General features: G+C 49.0%; 1 protein-coding gene across 4 annotated transcripts in view; it reads left to right on the forward strand.

Moving 5' to 3' along the window:
* Window positions 1–22,735, forward strand: part of CLUH (clustered mitochondria homolog) — a 2,231,193-nt gene that overhangs the window by 1,208,634 nt on the left and 999,824 nt on the right. For all 4 annotated transcript variants that reach the window (XM_069615061.1, XM_069615063.1, XM_069615062.1 and 1 more), the window contains exon 10: window positions 1,318–2,012. In XM_069615061.1, coding sequence (XP_069471162.1) covers window positions 1,318–2,012 — 695 coding nt within the window. The remainder of the gene's footprint in view (window positions 1–1,317; window positions 2,013–22,735) is intronic.

Raw genomic sequence — 22,735 nt, forward strand, 5'->3', positions numbered from 1 at the left:
AGCCTGTCATCCATTTCTACAATGATCCAATCTGAGGTGAGATGGCAGCTCGAAGGAAGGTAGGTGAGACTGGGTACAAAAGAAGGGTTCAATGTATTTATCCTGCTAGTTCGAAGCCGCGCCTTAAAAAAGTTTTTTTTTAAATATTTTTTTTTTTTATAACTGTTTCTTAGTGGCCTCAAATAGGCCACGGTTTGACTTGCATCATGGGGTTAGCTTAATGTGTATTTTCTGCTAGTTTGGGATCACTGGAAAAAGGGCTGCTTGTTTTGTCCACTGAGTCCCATCTGAGAGTTGACAAATGCCTCTAAACTCCTCTCTTGAATCAGTGGTTTCACAATGCCCCTGCCCCATTCCACTGCCCTCACCTTCTGGTGCTCTGGTTTTTTACTGGGCCTACCCTTCCTGTCTCCAACTCAAATCATGTTTTTCTCTTCTTTACGGCCCCAGCCAGGTACCAGCCTCACACCCTAACCGGCTTACCTTTTCACCTGCTGGCCAGTGCTGGGACCTTCACTTATGGCCCTCCCTTTGCCATTTTCTCTGTTGGCGGCCTCCTATGGAGGGCGTTTCCTGTGCAGCATCTTTAGAAGCCAGTCCAGGAAAAGTGGACAATAGACTCTGAGGCCCCATACAAGGCGCTCCTCACTCTTAAAACCCCCTGCTTCACTGGGTCCTGCCTTGCCTCCCCCGATGTGCATTATCTTCCTGCAACCCCTGCCTCTTCTAAACTCTGCATATTATGATTTCATCCCTTTGCATATTTCCCTTCTGGTACTGCTCCAGCACCCTCCTATGCCATCTTCCAGGCCTGTTTGCCTCTGGTGCCTCTTGGTTGGTGGGCTTCTATGGGCTGCTTTTCCTGGCTGACCTCTTTTCTGACCAATCCAGTAAATGCAGTCTGTAGACCTGCAATGCAAAACAAGTAGGGTAGGCTGATGGGTGGTGGGGGATATGCTTGCTGGGCAGGGGTTGGCAGAAGGCAACATGGGGCTAAATGTGGAGAGATGGAGCAACCAGTGAGGCATATTGGATCACATGCATGTACCAGGAGTTTGTATGCAATCCAAGCATACTGATTGGGTCTACAGCCAACCTCTGAGTGCTAATACCTATCACATACTTCTGTATTTGCATCTTGTTTCCTTTGATCTTTAGAAAAGATTCAAGTTTATTAGATGGTTTTCCTCATAACAGATTTCCAAAATATGCAATCACCAAAGGAGAACATTTTGCAAGTATGTACAGTAGTGTCAGAAAAATCTATTATTCTTTGTTCGACACATAACTAAACCATGATTGAATTTTCCCCGATAGGTGCACAGTGACTTCACTGCAGCTGCTACGAGAGGTGCCATGGCTGTCATTGATGGCAATGTTATGGCCATTAACCCCAGTGAGGAGACCAAAATGCAGATGTTCATTTGGAACAACATCTTTTTCAGCCTGGGTTTTGATGTCCGTGACCACTACAAAGACTTGGGAGGAGACAGTGCTGCATTTGTAGCCCCCAGTAATGACCTCAATGGAGTACGGACCTACAGTGCTGTGGATGTGGATGGCCTCTACACCTTGGGCACTGTAGTGGTGGATTACAGAGGGTATAGGGTTACGGCCCAGTCCATCATCCCTGGGATCCTGGAGCGTGAGCAGGAGCAGAGCGTCATTTATGGATCAATTGATTTTGGCAAAACCATAGTCTCGCATCCAAAATATTTGGAATTGTTGGAGAAGACAAGTAGGCCGCTTAAGATACAGAAACACAAAGTGCTGAATGATAAGGATGAGGAGGTTGAACTGTGCTCCTCTGTGGAATGTAAGGGCATTATTGGCAACGACGGACGTCATTACATTTTGGACTTGCTCCGTACGTTTCCCCCGGACATTAATTTTTTGCCCATTGAAGGAGAAGAGATGCCAGAGGAGTGTTTGAAAGTAGGATTTCCTAAGAAGCACAGACACAAACTTTGCTGTCTGCGCCAGGAGCTCGTAGATGCCTTTGTGGAACACCGGTAAGGTTACTTGGTAGCAGAATTTGTCTCATTGTGACTATTGACCTATAGTTTAAAGCATGCACTAGGAGCTGATGACTTGTCTAATCGATCAGAAATTAATATCCAAGAGCTTATCTCTTGTCTGATTAAAACAGTGTAGTACATGAGCAATTTACTTGTATTCCCCTGTGTTTACCATGAAGGGGACTTGCTTCTGATGCTTGCAAAACATTTCTGTATGATCATATTCTGCATTCTTTGAATCACCTTGCAATTAGGCATGTGTGTTGGGGCCGGGTAATGACACATTTGTAGCTTAAAATAGGTGGTTAAAGGGGTAGTCCAGCTTAAAATATTATTTAAAAAATAGATAGGCAACATTAAAAAAAAATACTAGCACTTTTTTTAAAAAACTTCCTATGTAAAATTTTGAGCTATTTAAGCTCAAAATTCGCAAAAGCAAGCACATGGGCACATCCATTTTGTGAAATGGATGCCCGCCTGTGTTGGCTTTTGCTTTTGCGGCACTAATGAAGGAAAAGCCAGCCAGCTGTAGTAAACAAAAGCTACCGCTGGGTGGCTTTTCCTTCATTGGTGCTGTACGCGGAGGACGGGGACCGGAGACCAGAGCAGGAAAGCTGCAGCTGAATCTCGGTAAGTGCTATTTATTTTTTTTAAAAAATAAGCACTAGTGTGTTTTTATTTATAAATAAAACCGCAGCTTTAAAAATGTTGTATTTATGTTTGCAGTCGCTTTTGAAACGACCGCAAACATAAATACAACGTTATTGTGTTTGAAAACGCTGCGGTTTTTCTTTCCAAGTTTCTGAGGCTCCTCTGGCTCGGAGGAACCTGAGAAACTCGGAAAGAAAAACCGCAGCGTTTTCAAACACAACCGCGTTGTGTTTCTGCCTGCTGTGGCTATCACTTTGGGTCTCCGGTGCTCCCCCAGGGGAGCACCGGAGACCCAAAGTGAAAGCCAAGGCAGACAGAAACACAACGTGGTTGTGTTTACATGCCGCAGTGTTTCTGCCTACAGCTGATTTCCCATTTGGGGCTCTCGGGCTCCCCACTGGGGGCCCGAGAGCCCCAATGGGAAATGCTAAATGCAGTGTTTCTGCCTAAATCTGATTTCCCATTTGGGGCTCTCGGGCTCCCCACGGGGGGCCCGAGAGCCCCAAATGGGAAATACTAAATGCTGCAGTGGGAAGCCCCGTGGGAAGCCCGAGAACCCCAAATGGGAAAGCAGATTTAGGCAGAAACACAACCGCATTGTGTTTCTGCCTGCCTTGGCTTTCACTTTGGGTCGCTTTTGTTTACTACAGCTAGCTGGCTTTTCCTTCATTAGTGCCGCAAAAGCCAGCACAGGCGGGCATCCATTTCACAAAATGGATGCGCCCATGTGCTTGCTTTTGCGAATTTTGAGCTTGAATAGCTCAAAATTTTACATAGGAAGTTTTAAAAAAAAGTGCTAGTATTTTTTTTTTTTTTAATGTTGCCCATCTATTTTTTTAAATAAAATTTTTAGCTGGGCTACCCCTTTAATCCTTTCTGTAATATTTTGCTTTTTAGGGAAGGGGTTGGGCAAACTTCTATAGGATCTAGGTTCCAAGCTCTGAAAGATGAGAATATTTGTTAAGTAAACCGTGTTTGGAATGGGCCAATACAAAGTGGGACTTTATTCGGATGTCCAACACCTTCGGAAACAGTGTCCAAATCATAAAATTATCTACACCTATATGTCGTTGCCCCTGCTTAGGACACTCCACTGTACAGATAAAGCCTAAACAACAGAATGCACCAAGCCTAATCTCAAGTCTTGTGGCTAGCCTCCTCGCTACCTTAAGCTTTCAACACACATTTTTGAATATTCAGCCAACAAAGAGTTCTCAAATCTTAAGCGCTAGGGGCATTTTTCTGCAGCTTTCTTACCATTGATTTCAATCTGACTCAGCTTATTTCTCTAGGTCATGGAATCCTAGTTCACTTTTGATGCACGAGAAGTCTTTTTAGCTTAATTTACCCGCTCAGTTTCTTTATTTTGGGGCGCACAGGTCATTCCTTATGGCAGCCACTGCAGGAAGAATTTCTCCCAATGGAGTTTCCTGTGTTTTTATTTTCTAATGCACACCACTTTTAGTGGTACTTTGCATCCATTTACAGTTTTGCCTGTCAACATGCTTTATGCCTAAGCAGGCTGGTGGCAGTAAACCGGATTTTAAAATGTTTCCAACACATTTCTATGTACCATTTTTTTACTTCATGCCAAATTCAGTACACTGTCCTTTGGCCATCTTGGTTTTTGGTCATCTGCCTCCCCTGTCAGCTTGCCAAATCCCTTATAATGGCACACACTTTTGTGGGATCTCACGCTGGACTCTCGGGCAGATGCTTTGTTTGATTGAACCGATTGAAACTGGTCTTCTGCCAATCGGGTCCCAATCCACACCTCTTCCATTGAATGTCTTTTGCTGGGCAGAAATGGTGTATGGAGTAAAAGATTACGGAGGAAAAGATTACGGCCATCAAGAGGGCCTCTACGCACTTCCTTACCAGACCAGTGATTTCAGCTTGGTGGTACCAGCACCTACTGGATATCATGGCAGCTCTCCTCTTGGCCGTGCCGCACACTAGGCTCAGCATGAGTAGAGTGCACTTCGCTGCCTCATGGAATCAGGAGAAGGGCTCCCAAGCGGAGCTGGTCAGCATTCTGCCTCCTCTCCACTCGAACCTCACGTGGTGGTCCAAGGACTGGAATCTGCGGATGGGCAGGCCATTCCGGCAGCCGGCTCCGCAGGTCACAATTACTACAGACTCCTCCCTAGACTGCCGGGGACACACTCTGGACAGCCACAGCGTCCACAGAGTCTGGACCCGGCAGGAGCAAGAGTCGCCTATCAACTGGCTGGAGCTCAAAGCCATCTGGCTAGCCCTCGCGGCATTCCTTCCACTCATCGGGGGCAGGACTGTCCTGATTCAGACCGACAACTATACCAGCATGTACTGTACTATGTCAACAAGCAGGGGGGGTACCAGGTCTCTTCCGCTGTGCAACCTAGTGGTCAGTATGTGGGAATGGTCCCTGGAAAACATCTACCTCAGGGCCGTCCACCTCCCTGGGGAGGCCAACTTGCAAGCGGACAGGCTCAGCAGGCTGGGAGCAGACAATTACGAGTGGCTATTGAACGACCAGGTGCTGCAGGTGGTCTTCAATGCATGGGGCCATCCTCAGGTGGATCTATTTTCCTCCTGGAAGAACAGGAAGTGCCAGCAGTTCACGTCTTGGCAGGTACAGGGCCCCGGCTCCCTGGCCGATGCCATGCAGATTCAATGGGAGGGCATGACAGCCTATGCCTTTCCTCCCACACCCCTGATCCCAAGGATACTCCGCAAGATAAAGGAAGCTTGTCACCTCAGCATCATAGTGATTGTTCCTTGGTGGCCAGCAAGGGCCGTGGTTCTCCAAACTGCTCAGCCTCTCGGACAGACCACCCATTCACCTTCAGCTGGGCCCAGCACCTCTCCTGTCCCAGCATGGGGGCAGGGTTCTCCACCCTGCTCCTTAGAAGCTAGCCCTTGCAGCGTGGTTCTTGAGCAGGTCACCCTCAAGCACCTGAACCTATCTCGGGCTAACCTGGAGATCATCCAGGGCACTAGGAACAAGGCCGCTAGGAGCCAATAGAAGAGTAAATGGAGCAGGTACTGTCACTGGGCAGAGCTAAAGAGATCGACCCCCTGACGTGCACACTGGGCAATGTGCTCTCGTTCTTGGCACACCTTACCCACTCAGGCGTACAGGTGGACACATGTTGCATCTATCTGGCAGCCATATGGGCCTACAGTAATTTGGAGGTGAAGGTCTTCTCTTCTAACCCAATAGTCAAACATCTGATGGGCTTGTCCAGGCTTTACCTGCCCATCAGGCCACATACTGTGTGGGACCTCAATGTGGTGTTGGGCACCTTGGCGCACAAACCCTTCTAGCCAATGGCATCCGCAGATATCCGGCTGGTCACCATCAAGACAGCTCTGCTAGTAGGACTCGCCTCCGCTCGCAGAGTCGGCGAGATCCAGGCTCTGGTGACTTCAGAGCCCTATGCCACTTTCCACAGGAACAAAGTGGTCCTACGGGCACACCCGGCATGCCTTCCTAAGGTACCCTCTGCTTTCCATCTGAATGAGGAAATAGTATTGGCTACTTTCTTTGCGGACGCCAAGGACGAGGCTCAGAGAGTCTTACAATGTCTGGATGTCAGACACGCTCTGAAATTCTATCCGGATGGGACCAAGGGCTTCCGCAAATCGGACGCACTCTTTGTCACCTTTGAGGGCGCCAGACCCAGTTATCAGGCATCCCAGGCGTGCATCGCCAGGTGGATGGTTGCGGCCATCAGGGAGGCCTATGAAGGGCTGCGCAAGCCGCTGCCATCCAACATGCACGCTCACGCGGTCAGAGCCAAGGCCACTGCAATCGCCTTCCAGCGTCAGGTTTCATGGCAGGTCATAAGCTGGGCAGCTACTTGGGCAACCGCTTCAGCTTTCTGTAAGGATTACTGTTTGGCCGCCGGCTCTAAGTCAGACGCGGCCTTCGGACAGGTGGTTCTAAGGAACTTGTTTGCTTAAGGAGGGTCTCCTCTCCACCCTGGGGCTACTTTCAGTTGTAATCGCCCATACAGTATGGAGGAAAGGGGACGGAACATGAGAGTAATTACAAGTTACTCCTTAGTCCCCTTTCCTCCATACTTCCCACCATCCTCCCCCATAATAAGACAGGTGGCATTAGGCAATTATAAATATTGTCGACGCGTCAATGGGGAGTGAGTGGCAGAGTCAGGGGAGTGCATGCTCTTAGGGCCGCACCCCTCCGCGCCTGTAAATTTAAAGGGGAAGAATTGTTTTCTGGTGAAAAAGGTTCTGTCTCCCGTCACTAGGAAGGGTTGCCCATACATTATGGAGGAAAGGGGACTACTAAAAGTACGTTAGTCACTACAATGAATAACTTGTACTTTATGCCTTCCCACCTGTTCCATTAATTCACAAAATATTGCTGAAATTGACCTGACAAGGATTCTAAAAGCCCTGTTCTGACTTCGCCAGATTTGGTTTCCGTATCTTCTGGAGTTAGTGGGGAATCCCCCCTTAGATCTTCCACTTTCGAGAGATCATTTGACTCAACAGAAGGGGCAGTTTCTTCACCCCTCCTCTCAATTGCTTAACTTGAAGGCTTGGTTCCTGAAAAGCTAGCCTTCTCCCACTTGCATTTGTCAGAACAAAACATTGCTATTATGTCGGCCTCCAGGAGAGCTTCCTCTAAGAAGCAATATCGTAGCAAATGGTTGCGTTTCTGTCACTGGGCCTTAGAACAAAACCTTAACCCTCTAAATGTCTCTATTGATAATGTCATGTCCTTCATGTCTTATCTTGTTTCCACCGTTGTCAAGGTAGACTTGTGTAAACATTACTTATCAGCTATCGGTGCTTCCCTGAATAGAGAACACGGGTGTTTTTCTCTATCCAACGAAGCCATTAAAAGGCACTTCGAGGGCCTTTTACGTTTACATCCCCCTATTCGTGGACCTCCACCTCAGTGGGATCTCAACATGGTATCAGCCCTAATGCAAAAACCATTTGAGCCTATGGCTTCATGCATTTTAGAATTCCTAACTTGGAAATCGGCCTTCTTAGTGACCATTACTTCGGCTCGAAGAATTGGTGAGCTCCAGGCTCTTTCTTCAAAGGAACCATATGTTGTGTTCATAAAGACAAAGTTGTCTTACGTACGGTCCCCTCCTTTCTGCCTAAGGTGGTTTCCGATTTTCACTTAAACCAGGAAATATGTCTTAGCGTTTTTCTTTCTAAACCTCACCCGTCTGCTGCAGAAGAGAAATTGCATAATTTAGATGTAGAAAGTACTTTAAAATTCTACCTTGAAAGGACCAAACTGTTTAGAAAAGCAGACCAGCTCTTTGTTACCTACGGTGGTCCTTCTCCTGGCAATAAAGCAGCTAAGGCCTCTATTGTCAGATGGGTTGTCTCCTATATCTCCAATGCTTACGACTTGAAAGGGCTTGCGACTCCGCAGAGACTTCGGGCTCATTCTGCTAGAGCCAAGGCAGCATCTGTAGCCTTTACCAGGCATATTCCCATTGTAGACATCTTTAAAGCAGCTATCTGGACTACCCTGCTTGCCTTTTGCAAGCACTATGCTATGGACACATCGTCCAGAAAGGATGCAAAATTCGGCCAAGAAGTTCTCCACAACTTGTTTGCCTGAATCCTGTAAATGCTGTCTCCTCCAACCTTGCTTATTCAAAGGCTTTTTAGTCTGGTCCCAACCAGTTGGGAAGGAGGGTGTTAGGGAGAATTCTCTGTTTAGGCTGAATTTCCCTACCTAGTGAGTCCCCCAGCAGCTTTGCTGGATTTCTGGGGTTTCTTTTTTTCTCCTGCCAAGAGTGAGACTCTTTTACCCTCACTCTTGGACATGTTGAAGTGTGTTTTCTTGGTTAAACCTTGTGTTGAATGGGCTATGGGGTCTGTTACTCCATAGGGCCTCATGTATTTTTGTGATGTGGGTTACACAGCACCCTCTGTGCCGTGACCCAGGGGTGTCCTAGGGACTCCCCAACATAGACTCCATACCCTGGGACTGACTACTGTCTCCCAGGGCATGTAAAGTCACCAAAGACTTTGCTAGTCTTGAATCCTGAACAGAACCAGTACAAACCATCATATTGTGGACGTACTGGCTGGGGCAATTCGATTGCCCCAGGGTCTGTTAGTCGAGGGGGCACGTCTCCGTCCCCCCTGATCGAGTTTTGGCTGGTGGCAGTGGAAACTACTTTTTATATTCGACCGCGAATATTTCCCTATGGGATTTCCCATTGTTTTAGGCTAACACATTTAATTATTTATTTACGGTAGCCTTAAACATACCGCCGGTTTATATATTTATTATTATAACTCCGGTTGGGACTTTTTGCCAAAACTTGATTCTAAAATGGCGTTGGCGTTCGCCTCTGTAACTCTGACCCAAAGTGGAGCCCTTTGTTCCACTTTTGGCGGGCTTCTCCACAGAAGCCCTCCAAAGTGGTGCCACTCTGTCTGGGGTACTTAGGGGGGGTGGAGGGGGATTTAGGCACCCTGGACTGAGTTACCTTGGTAACTCAAGTCGCACTCCGTCCTGATTGGCCCAAGTGGTGAGCCGGCCGGCTCACCACTTAGCATGTTTGAGTGACAGCTAGGCTGGGTGAATGGGGGTTTGCTGCATAAAAGCAGGGCTTTGGGGACTGGAACTTTAGAAGTCGCCACAGGACCAAGAATCCGACGAGGGAAGAGCTGAGCCGACCTGCTTCGACGACACCACCCGGTGGAGCCCTGCTGAACCGTCTCACCACTTTTCCCGACGACCGAGGAGAACTCTTAACGGAGTGGCTCCTTCCCTTGACTGGTGGGGACAACCGGTTTTCACCTTCTTTCCGCTTCTCGAGGTATCTCGTGGCCGCCTTGCCAGTGCCAAGCACCCCGGCAACCGGAACCCCACCACTTTTACCCCAACCACGAAAGTCGGTACAACCCTTTAACCGGAGGACTCCGCGGCTGGTTTCTTCCCGGGCAGTGCAACGACCCTCTTCTTCTGCTCTTCAGCGAGAACTTCTTCTCCCCTGACCGACATCGAGCCTTGCTGCCACTGCCTGGAACTACTGCCACCGCTGGAGGATCCTTTCCGCTTAAGGTACCGTGTTCCGCCTGGCTTCCCTTGCCACCGACTGTACGGGGTAGATTTAGCCCCCGGCTTTCGAACCTGGGAGTGCCTGGAACACCCTGGCTAAACTTTCTAAGCCACTCTAAACTCTTTCTAACTCTTTGCAAGACTTTGAATCCCTAATAACAGTGTGATCTTGGGCACATTTTCGCTCCGGCTACTCTAAGAGTGGGCCTTGCCTAGTGACTTTTGCTCACCTGTGACTTTGTGCTTCTTTGAGTCTATTGCAAGTGTTCTGGACCTTAGAGTGGTGTGTTTAACCCATTTCTGTTTCTTTTTACCCCTTTCTTGAACCTACTAGAGTGTCATCTAACGTTAAGCGCTCACCTCTGTTTTAATTATGTGGTGTTAACCTAGAGTTGTCTAGATAGGAGTAAGGGTTGAAACTGCTTTCATTATAACTGTGTTTGAAGTGTTTTTACTATATTTTGCTAGAGTGATTTCAACTTATGTGTGTTTAAAAAAATAAATAACTATATACTTTTGAAACCAAGCTCTGGTCAGTGTTTGCTTGTGCTATTGTATTTGAGTACCTATTGTGTATACTTTACATACTGCCTAACTCTTCTTGAGGGAAGTCTGACTGCTCAGCCACAGCTACCAGGTAAATCTGGGTGGTGCAGACTGCTACCAAGTGGGTTTACTGCTATACCTGTAGTCTTAAATCTTTTGCAGTGGTCCCCAAGGGAACTGCACAGGTTTCTGCCTAACAGAGGGAGAGCCAGGACTACAGAGAAATGAAAAAATACCTTCACGGGGATTCAGGTTCTCTCAGTCCGGGCTCTCCCTCCTTCACAACACCCACCCAGCCATCCCCTACAGTATGCATGTACTTAAATTCTACTGCTTCGGCGCAACCACAGGAACTGGTTGTGGGCTGTTGGTGATGTGAAGATAAGGGCGGCCCGGCGTGCGGAGGGACGCACTTGCGACGTAGGCTCTTCCCCCTTCTAAAACTCTTAAAGTGACAGCTTTTTTTTTCATCCAGCCTTTCCAGCCCGCCTACTGATGCAGGCGTTCCCAACCAGTTGTGAAGGAGGGAAAGCCCTGACTAAAAGAACCTAAATCACATGAAGGTAATTGTTCACATCTTGGTGCTGATAGACCACGCTTCAATGTACCCTGAGGATGTCCTTCTGAGTAGCATCAAAGCATCCGGGGTTGCAAAGGCTGTGTTTGGGTTATTCTCCTGTGCTGGATTCCCCAAGGAAGTCGTTTCTGACGGGGGATCAAACTTCATATCCGTGTATCTAAAAGCAGTGTGGGAAAAGTGTCGAGTCACCTACCGGTTCTCTACATCCTTCCATCCACAAACAAATGGGCTTGTTGAGCGGGTCAAAAGACCTTAAAAGACATGATAGGTGGCTTGGAAGAGCACCTGAGGAGACAATGGTATATTCTCCTGCCATGCCTTCTGTTGACCAACAGGGAGGTGCCACAGAACGGAGTATGGTTTAGCCCCTTTGAGCTTCTGTTTGGACTCCCTGTACGAGGTCCCCTCAGTCTAGTGAAAGAGGGATGGGAGGGCAAAACCTCATCCCCTACACGAGATGTGGTGGACTATGTACTTGGCCTTCGGTCTAGAATGGCAAAGTACATGGGACAGTCCACAAAAAACCTAAAGGCCAGTCAGGAGCTGATGAAGCACTGTCACAACCAGAAGGCCACAGTGACAGGCTATTCTCTAGCTCAGTGGCTGTGGATTATGGAGCCCGTCAACCCCAGTGCCCTTGATGACAAGTGGACTTGGCCTTACTGTGTGCTGGAAAAGGTCAGTTAGCAGAATTATCTCATTGATATTCAGGGTCTTTTACGGTAACCGGCTAAAACCTCATTATAGCTGGGATGACTTGGTTTTGGCATTAATGATTGATGGAGAGACTGAGACCGATCCCCTCCCAGACCTCCTGCACGCTGAAGCCACAGATGGGTCATTTGTAGGTGTCACCCTTGCAGCGAACCTGTCGGAACAGCAACTGACACTGTTCCCGTTTACTAAGACAGGTGCTGGTCTATTTTCGCTGACTCCATGTCACATAGATTGGTGCATCTATGATGTGGACACTGGAGACAGTAAGCCAGTGAGAGTAGATTCACTGGATGTTCGATAAGGTCAGGGACACCAAGGAGGATGTTGTCCCTAGGAGGGATGGAGCCATCCCACAGCCCCTGGGCTAGCCCAGTGGTAGTGGTCCCTAAAAAGACCAGTGGTGGGAAGACTGAAGTTCGCTTTTGTGTGGACTACAGGGGGCGCAATTCTGTCACAAAGACTGGTGCTCACTCCATTCCTTGGGCAGATAAGCTCATTGACCAGCTCGGCACTGCCTGCAACACTCTCCTCAGCTTTGGACCGTCTGCCTTAAAGGACAACACAACCCCAGTGAAGAAGCTAGGAGGAGTGCATCAACAAATATCTACTGACGTCTGCCTTAACTGACATTTTCGAGCCAGCCGAGCCCCTCGAGCTGCAACCGACTGCACTGCTGACTGTTGCTATGCCAGTGTCGCTAAAGCTGTCGGAGACGCCTCGACCAGTGCTTCAGAACTGCTGACCAGTACTGAGACGAACAATTCCTGACCTTGAGCCGTTGTGTAGTCCAGCCTGCATCCATCCGTCTAGTCCTGCTCGCTGATCTGCCTGCCGCCTGATACCCTCAGCGGTCTTCCATCTTGAACTCTGTTGCAGAAGCTGCAAAGCGCTCTGAAACAGATTCAACCCTGTCGAGCACCAAGAACACCTGCAACACAAGGTACATTGAGATTCTGTCCCCCTGGTCCTTCTCTGAAGGTCCCTAGTGATATTTTACGATCCATTGCTTCCTTTGGGTTGAAACCAAGTATCCTTGAACTATTGCGAATAATTACTATACCGACTTCCCTCCTGTCAGTGTCCAGAGTGTATCCCTTTTCCTTCTTTGAAATGGTTTCTCCGCTGCATTCCTTTACAGGCTGGATTTTATTTTGTAGTGTGCTAGAACTGTCAGTTGTGATAATAAAGTAGATATTTGTATCCAACGTTTACTGGGCAGTCCCTTTTATCATTGGGTGGTAATAGTATTTTTTCGCTGTGTTGCACCTAAACAACGATCCACAACCTTTCGGGGCTAAGCCTGCCATTCCGTCCACGTTACCAAAATTTGACAAGGTTTCTAATGTGTTTCCAATATGTTCGGATCCCTTCTGGTGTACTAGAGGCGTCGGGCTGATTGATGGTTTTGAAACCGATATTCATCCCTGGAACACTGATGCCCCGGAAGTTCATTCATCACAATTACACCAAAATTGGGAGAAATGCAGCAAGCAAACTGTTAAGAAGGTTTTAAGGCTATCAAAGCAGAACTAGATATGTGGAAACCATATGTGTGTCGTCGTTGCTGGGAAGGATGGCCTTCATAAAAATGAATATTCTTTCCAAGCTACTGTACTTATTTCAAAACATACTGATAGTACAACCAAGAGATGCACTTAAGGGAATTCATTCAAACATTCTATTCCTTATTTGGAGCTTGTCAAAACCTATAAACAGCAAAATAAATGTAATGGCATCAAAAAGAAAGTTGGCTGGTATGTCAAAATTTTTTGAATACCATCTGGCAACCCAGATTAGGGTAATGGCTGAATGGATACAACCCAAACCCGAGAAACAGTGGGTATTTATGGAACAAGCAGTTGCTAGACGGTACATCTTGAAACAGCCTTGGCTTAATAAATGCCAAAGAGCAAGAGGACTTTACATAAACATGATCACAAGAGGAAAAATTGGTTTAATCAGTCGAATGACAACAATGATAACGTTTCTATCACAGTTCACACCAATGCAAGGGAATAGGGGCTTCACACCGGCTGTATTAGACAAACCTTTTGACAAATGGTTTAAAGGAGTCTGCCTTAAGTTGGGTGACTTGTTTACAAAAGGCACCATAAGAAAGTGTTTACAGTTTATGCAGGATTTGAGCCTACAGGAATGAGTGGTTTAGATACCACTAATTGAGACACTGGGAAGTGTTCTGTGAGGAACAATGAATGAGAGACAGACACTGAGGACCTATGATGGTTGGCATTAACTTGTATTATATAATAAAGCTGTTGGAAGATGCCTCACACTTCTCAACCAAAAGAAAAGGCCTGTCCTGTGTCAATATGTCAAAAACAAAAATGTCCTGTGTCCGAAAAATCCTGTCCCAGCCCTCTCATTGTAAAAATAACTCTAAAGTGTTAAGGGTATATTTTTTTATTATTGTCTTTGGCTTAAAAAGTGCAAATGTTCAAGCAAAAAAAAAAAAGGTATAAAAATATATTTGTAGCCCAAGAGGGATAACACGCTCCTCTTGGTATTGCAATTCACTCCAGTATTCAATGTAATTCAAATTCCTAAGGGCATGAAACTTCCTTGGGCTTCTCTGACTCACAAAACGCCTGGTATACTCTCCTGCCAGGTTTTCACATATGTTCATTCACTTTCTAAATCTGACGGTATTTGCTTTTCCCCAAGTTAATCTCATCATTGGTGTATTTATATCTCCCCAAATACAGGGACATAAACTTAGTTTGTGTTGTAAGCCGTAGGGAATTTGCCTCTCGTTCCAGTTATTTATTTTTTGCATTTATTTCGGTGTGCAAAGCCCTCAGGCATCTAGGCGTTAGTTAAAGAAAAGTGCATGGTTCCATTCATATACAGGTATGTGTACACGGATTGGCAGAACCTCACCTCATGTTACGGGGGGGCCACAACAGACAGCATGAGAGTCAGATAGGTATGGTTCTCCAGCATGGGGTCTGGCATGGATTCACAAGCTGGGATGCACAATATTCCCGACCTGATGGGAATATTCCCCATCAGGTCGGGAATCCTTGGTAAAAGACAAAAGTTTCACTTTCCCTTAAAACTGCATTTCTCCTCTAAAGCAATCACTGAACTCTGGGTCATACTGCCCTCAGCCAATAACTGCCCTCTCACTAAGCCCCTCCTCTGGCAGACATCTTCAGATTTTTACTGCACGTTCAAGTGTTGGGAGTCCTTGCCTGAGAAGTCTAGGGTGCAAGAGAAGGCAGTCGACCTGCCAAAGAAGGCCCAAACGGCGCAAGACAAAGCGTCGACGATCGAGATGGTGGCAACCGCTCATTCAAAGGCAAAAGGGGCTGTCCCTGTGAAGGTAGCCCCGACTGCGCCCAGACTCTCCCTACCCCTGAGGCGGGAAGCCTCGGCTGGGGCGGTAGAGAGGCCACCGGAAAAGGGGATGCCGTCACTTAGCCTGAATTCGATCCCTCAAGATGCAAAAATGGGGGGGGGGGGATGAGGAGGCCTCAGGGAAGGCCAGACACCAAGGCACGGATTTTTCTTCTTCAGATGGGGAAACCAGGTATCCATTCACACGATCCATGAAGATGTGGGGGACGACGATGGCAGAGACTGCGGAAATGCAGACGTTGTGGGTACTAGCAGGCCTACCGCTCCAACTTCACTGAGAGATGTATCACTGGACATCCTTTTGACCCTGCACACGTTGGTGTCGGAAATTCTGAAACTGATACCTCTGACCCCGGCTCTGGTCCTGGTGGCCCCAGACGAGCCTCCGGCGAAAACGAGGAAGCGCCACCCAACACTGCTGCATCAACCTCCACACCTGCGCTGCATACCTTCCCCCGTAAGGGACCCAGACACGGGGACGGACACTGCGACGACGGACAACGAAATTGTCACGTCGGGCAGATCGTCTCAGCTGAGGGCATCCACACCGGATCCCCGCTTGTCAGCCGATGGAGAGAAAGTGCACACTGGCTCTGTTTGACAAAAATAGGACTTTTTCTCGAAAAAGCGCAAAAACTTAGAAAAGCTCACAGAGCTAAACTCAAGGACTCCCAACACTTGAACGTGTGGTAAAAATATGAAGATGGCTGCCAGAGGAGGGGCTTATGAAGAGGGCACTCATTTGCTGGGGGCAGTATATGACCCAGAGTTCAGCGATTTGTTTAGAGGAGAAATACAGTTTGTAAGTGAAAGTGAAACCGTTTTTTCTTTTACCGAGGATTCCCAGCCTGATGACGGGGAATATTCATGAGCATGTGAATCCATGCCAGACCCATGCTGGACAACAATAGTTACAGGTAAGTAACTTGTTCCTTTCGTGGACTGGCAAAGCCTCACCTCGTGTTAGGGACCAGGAATTCCTTCTCCATCTGCCACCCGGGACTCAACCTTCTACTGTGGGCTCACTTGTTCTAGGATGGCTTCCTTGGCTTCTCTGACTCTGCTCGGCTCTCTCTCTCTCTCTCTCTCTCTCTACTTTGGGCAGCGCATCTCTGCGGTTGGTTGCGGTCTGTGTGTCGCTCAGTTTTCTCTTGCCGCTGCAAAGCTCCTTTGCCTCGCATCCGGCTTTGGCATGTCTCCTCCCTGCGAGAATGATCTTGGTCCAGATGCCACCTCCCTCTTTCTTCGCTACGCTTCTTCGCTCGTGTGTCCACCTGACAGTGTGGCTTCCCCGGCAGTCATTAGCAAGTCCGATCACCCTGCAGTACTCTACGACTCCATCTTTGAACTCCTGCGTTACTGAACGTATCTGTTTGGAGCAAATTGGATTTCTCCAATAGCTAGACCGCTCGCTTCAGTCTAGCTGAGCAATCTTCATTCCCGTTGCTCTCTTCCTTGTGTCAGTCTTTGCCACTGTTGTAAGTACGTGATGTTTTTTTTAAATGTTTATTTTTTAACAAGGCAGGTTGGTAACAATGCAGGATTTTTAACATAGCATGTCATGCATCACAATAACATGTTTTATTACTCTCCCCTCCATCCCTGTGGTCGTTGGGCCACCCAAGGCCGCTCACTCTACTCTGGTTCCTGCGGGGCATCCCCATCATTTAGGATCCTTCGGGCCAGCTGGGGCTTATAGGTCAGGGCTGGAAAGTCTTGGTCAAAGTCAAGGACAGGGCCCCAAAGGTTTCGAAAGCGATGAAGGAGACCTGCCCTGGCTGCCGTCACCTTTTCTGCAATTAGTACATCCCAAACTTTCACCCACCAAAGGGGCAGGAGAGGACCCTCCACAGATTTCCATGAGCGGGCTACCACAATTCTACCCGCCAGAAGGCACTGGGATGGCAGTTTGGCTTTGGCTCCGGATCTTGGATAGATTCCAGGGACTGGGACGCCCAAAAGAATAGGTTTGGGGTCCAAGGGTAGCCTTATCTGAGTAATTTCTGCAATGGTCGCTAGGCACTGTTTCCAGAAGTTTTGGGCTTTTGGGCAAGTCCACCACATATGGAAGAAGGACCCTATTTGGCCTCATTGTCTACAGCAACTCGGGTCAAGTGTATGGGTTCATATGGTGGAGTCTTGGGGATGGGTAGTACCAGCGTAGAATGATTTTATATGCGCATTCTATGTTCGTGATGCATGCTGATGACTGGGCGCGGGTTCAGATGTCTACCCAAGATTGGTCCTCTATGGGGTGGCCCAGGTCTGCCTCACATTGCGCCATGGATTGGGTTTTGGGGGTTAGAAAATCCTTCTGGAGGCATTTATATAGAGTGGAAATTTTGCCCTGGGTAGGGAGCTCCTTGAGAGTGAGTTCAATTGCTGTGGGGGGGCGGGCGGGTAGCTGCTTGACGAGTCTGTGGGTGGGAGCACCAGTGACGTAGCTGGATGTATGTAAAGCTATCCTTTTCCTGCAGCTGAAAGATTGCTTTACATCGTTCAAAAGTACAGGGTTGACCTCCTTCGAAGAGCTGTCCCAGGGTCTCTAATCCCCCTGTGATCCAGGTTTTGAAGCTTTGGGGGGATGCCCCGGGCGAGAAAGCTGGGTTCAAGAACACTGGAGAGGAGGGGCCAAGTCCTATTGGAATCCCCTTTTGTTTTAAGGTTTTATCCCAGACAGAGATGGTGTGTTTGGTGGTCGCCAGCAGTCCCTGCCATTGCCGCCGAATCAGTGGTGGGATGTGCGGAAGGAAGCGTAGTAGGAGAGATGGTTGTGATTGTTCGAGGTCCACCCACCTGGGGCGATTGGTAAGCGTTTGCCATGCCTGGATGCAAGCCAGCTCGGCTGCCATCTGATATCTCTGTAGGTCCGGGACCTCCAGGCTGCCAAGCTTTGCATTACCTAGCATTGTATCTTTAGGGATTCTAGCTTTTCCCCCCCCTTCCAGATGAATTATAGCATTTTCCTCTGTAGGTTTCGGAGGGCTCGTGCCGGGATCGGAACTGGAAGGGATGAGCATGCATATAGAAATCTCGTTAGCAGATTCATTTTACAGGCCGTGATCTGGCCCATTAATGATATTTCTTGGGTCGCCCAGCGTTTTAGATCGGCTTCCAGTTCCTTAAACAGTGGAGGGAAAGTTTGCACAGTAAACGTCCATCAGGTCAGCCGGAATTTGAACCCCTAGATAGTTGATTGCTTTTGTCTTCCATTGGATTGGGCACATTGGGATCAAGGCCTCTCGCTCCCCAGGGGATATCCCTATTCCCAGTGCCGATGATTTCTGAAAGTTGATGGAGAATCCTGTGACCCTTCCATAGCTATTTATTTCGGCTAGGGCATGAATCAAGGAAGAGCGGGGCTCTGTGGTGGTCAGTAGGACGTCGTCCGCTTAGAGAGCTAGTTTGTGGTGCGAGGTACTAGTCCGGAGGCCCTTGACCAGTGAGTTCAGCCTGATCCGTTGGGCAAATAGCTCCATAATCGGCGCAAATAGGAGTGGGGACAGTGGACATCCCTGTCTGGTTCCACAAGTCAAGGCGATAGGGTGGAGAAGGTGCCATTGATTCTAAGAAGGGTTTTGGGCGATTTATAGTTAGCCAAGACCATAGTACGAAATTCCAGTCCAAACCCAAATGCTTCGAGGGTGAGCCTCATGAAGGTCCAGTCTACCTTATCAAATGCTTTGGTCGCATCAAGTGCCATGAGTACTAGTCCTTGGGAGTCTCGGGAAACGAGATCTTCCAGGTCCAGGGCTCTGCGAATGTTGTCGGCCGTGGATCGGTGCTTGAGAAACCCGCTCTGATCGGCATGAATTATGTCTGGCAAGATGTGGGATAAGCATGTCTCTAGGATCTTAGAGTAGATATTGGCGTCAATATTGAGTAGGGCAATCAGTCTATACGAGGCAGGGTTTCTCGGATCGCCTCCGGGCTTAGGTAGCGCGACCGTGATTGATTCTTGCATGGAGGGTGCTATGACTCCCCATGGTTCTGAATGAATTGAACAATTGTACCAACGATGTGAGTAGTTGGGGCTTGAAGATCTTATAGAATCTGGTTGAGTAGCCGCCAGGGGCTTGGGATTTGAGAGACTTTATCGCCTCGTCTACTTCCTCGCTGGAGATCGGAGCATCCAAAGTGTCTCGGGTTAGGTCTTTTAGTCGAGGGAGTGCAGCCTTCCGTAGATATTCCTTCTTTTCCTCTAAATCCCGTATTGGGGCAGTCATCACTTGGGTCAGGTGGTCTGTTGCCAGGCGTTTTGTCCTGGTCGGTGTATTGTATTCTGCCTTGCGAGTCCCACAGACCAATGATCGTGTTTCTTTTTGCTTTGGCGAGTTTGGCCACCAATAGTTTTTCGCCTTATTATTCTTAGCATAATAAAATTGCTTAGCCTTCGCCAGTTGATGCGCGGTGTGTTCGGCGTAGTGGGCCTCAATCTTCTTTTGTGCCATGCAAAGAGCTTGTTGTGTTTTTGGGGACCAACATTTTTCCTTGTGGGTCTTCTACGCTTTCCGGAGGTCCTCCTCAAGGATCAGGTGGGTTTGTCGCCTTTTCTTATGGAAGGCCACTCCCTGAGCGATCAATTCCCCATGTATTACTGCCTTCATAGCGTCCCAGTTGTTAGCGGGGGAGGTGTCTTCGTGGGGTTTTCCTTGAAGAGGTTCTTAATTGCGGTCGCAATTGAGTCCCTGAGCAGCATCTCGTTGAGTATTGGGTCATATAGTATCCATCTGAGTTGCACGGCGGGAGATGGCTCATGTACTCGCATTTCTAGGGTTACCGGGGCGTGATCGGACAGGATCCTTGAGTCTATGGTGACGTCATTGTCGAAATGTGAGTATTTGCGGGGATACCAGGAGTAGCTCTATTCTGGAGAATGTCCTATGAACATAGGAATAAAAGAAGTCTTTTTCCGAGGGGTGAAGTATCCCCCATGAGTTCACCACCTCTAGGGTCCTGAATAGCTGCAAGAGTGCCAGTGCTGATGTGAAGTCTCCAGAGGAGGGTGGTGCGATTTATCCTTTGTGGGATACGGAACTCCATTAAAATCACCACTGATTACTATCTGGCCCTCTAAGAAGGGGGAGTGCGTGGAGCTCAAAGTCGTAGAAGGCAGCTTGGCCTGTATTTGGGGCGTATACTGAGGCGAAGGAATATAACTGTCCCAGCAGTAGGCACTTTACGACTATGAAAAGGCCATCGGGGCAATGTATAGTGTCCAATATCTGGGGGTTTAACCCTTTCCTGAAGAGGATCGCTGTGCCACCTTTTTTCGTATTTGCTGATGCGAGGAGTTGTTTTGGAAAGCACTGGGAGCGTAAACGTACAAAGTCTGCTGGTAAAAGGTGTGTTTCCTGAAGCATAGCCACTGCTGCATTATCATTTTGGAGTTTTTGCAGAATTGATTTGCGTTTGGCAGGAGAGTTCAGTCCTTTAACATTCAGGGAGACAAACCTTAGAGTTTGGTGTTCCGGGACAGGATGTGGCATTGCTGGTGGGCTCTGAGGGGCAGGTGGAGAGATGAGGAAGGATCAGTCAGCTAGTCGTAGGGTCTGCAGCCACTCATTAACCTGCCTTTGAAGTTTTTGCTCAGACCTCCAATGGGAGGGCCAAGATTTAACTGGGGGGGGCCCTTTTGTGGACCTGGATCCCCCCGCCCCCCGGCCAACAGGGCCATGGAACGATTTTCAGCCAACATGGCTGGAACTAAGAATAGGCTTAGTGGATCATTACAAGGACTCGTAGGTGGATTGTGCCTTGGAAATGGGCATGGGCCGTGGGGGTAGGGCCCGCTGCTCCGGCAGTCAGGGTTCATCTGCATTTTCGTAGGTGGGGAACATTTTCGGGGCACAGACTTTGGGGCACGGAACTCCGATATTTCGATGAATCTGTTGCGTGTCTGTGTGCGATCATTTCTATCTTCTAAACCTCGGGACCTTTGACCATGTGTTTTGCTTACGTTTTGGGGACGCTGTGAGGTCCGAGTCAATAACAGTTTCTGTAGTTGGTGGCGACGGCATCCAGGCGAGTCCGGGTGCATAATCTTCTCGGCGTCTTCCAGGTGGCTGATCCTCCTCAGGGTGCCTTTGTAGAAGAATTGTAGGGCCGTGGGAAAGAGCCGTCTGTAGCGGATTTGTTGGTCCTGAAGGAATGTGGTCAGCGGACAGAGGGATCGTCTTTTCTGGAGGGTGAGAAGAGATAGGTCTTGATAAATTTGAGGAGGAGAGCCTTGAAAGGTTATTTTGTCTCTGGTACGGCCAATTGCTAAAATGGCTTCCTTTGTAGTGAAGAAGTGTACCCTGGTGATAACGTCCAGTGGAGCATCTGATTCCACCCTGCGGCGAGGGCGCAGCCTATGGGTGCGGTCTAGGAGGAGTTGTGACTTCTCTAATTGTGGAAGGAGGGATTGAAAAAAGTCGCCCACATATTCTGCCAAGTTTGTGTCTGGGACTGATGCTGGGATTCCACAAATCCGGAGATTATTACGTTGGGCCCTGTTTTCCAAGTCCTCCTGTTTGAATTCCAAGATTTCTCATTTGTCTTGGAGGAGTCTGATCGAGCGTTGCACTTCCATCAGGGTGGATGTATGATCTTGGGTGCGATCTTTGACTTCTCCCAGTCTTTGCTCAGCCTCAGTCACCCTTTATCGGTGCTTTCTAGTTTGGTGGTAAGTTCAGCCATGCAGGACCTAAATTCGGACTTGATGTTGATGTCGGCCATGAATTCTGAAATGTTGTCCTTAGTTGCAAGAGATCCCTTGTTATCTAGGGATTCCCGCGAGGAGGAGGGAGACGGGGGGGGGGGGGGGGGTCATGTTTCTTCGATTTATCGGATGACATTAACATTGCCGCAATGTCTGGGTTCTTACCGGACTTTGATTGATTGTCCCCCACTGGGAAGGCATAGGGTCCCTTGGTGGAATGCCGGGTGGGTCACCGCATAGAGCGAGGAAGCGAGGAGCTCATCGGGCCATCCTTAGAGCGGAGCCTGCGTTGAGATCGTTGAACAAGGGTGGGTCCCTTTCCCCCACCCCAGCACCGCCTCCAGTTCTCTCCCAGTCAGGTTGTTGCAAGGGGGGTCCCACGGGCCACCAGGGTTGGAGCGACCGTAAGGACTAATCTCGAGATGTCCCTGGATGGATGCGGGGGAAGTTGGGGGGGGAGGGGGAGCAGGCACGCCACTCACAGAGGGATCAGATCCAGGCGCAGCGCCGGCCCCTACAGACTCCCCCATGGAGGGAGGGCCTGGGGCAGAGGATGCCGGCCTCAGCTCCCCCCAGCAGGATTCAGGAGCGGCCTCGTGTGCAGGAAGATCACCGGCAGCCTCCGCGCTGTGTGAGCCGGGATCTCCGCAAGGACACCGGCATGCTCGTCGGAGGGGGGGGGGCCGGGGTCAGGCCTCCCTCCGCCGGCGTCGATTCAACCTCCTTCTTATAGTTGCGCCGGCAGGCTCCCAACTCCGGCGGCACGGGTGAAGCACCTCCAGCGAAGGTGAAGCTGTGCGGGCGGAGCAGGGGAGCACCGCAGCAGTTCTCCCAGGTAAGGGTGCAGGGTAGTCCGCTAGGCCGGGTGCCTGCAGCCGAGGATGGGGGTCCCCCGACAGCAGGATGCCGCCGAGGGGCTCAGAGCAGGCGGCCACTCCTCACTCCCCCTCCGAATGTTCTTCAGTGCTACAGTCCTGTCCACCATCTCGAAACCCTTGAGGCAGTGGGCGGAGGGGATATGGGGGGGAAACTCGCCGGAATCCCGCCCCCACCAGGTCCGAGGCGCCTGAGAGTTATCTGACAGATGC

Source organism: Ambystoma mexicanum, chromosome 9, assembly GCF_040938575.1.
Source record: "Ambystoma mexicanum isolate Mex_15411 chromosome 9, UKY_AmexF1_1, whole genome shotgun sequence".
NCBI lineage: Eukaryota > Metazoa > Chordata > Amphibia > Caudata > Ambystomatidae > Ambystoma > Ambystoma mexicanum.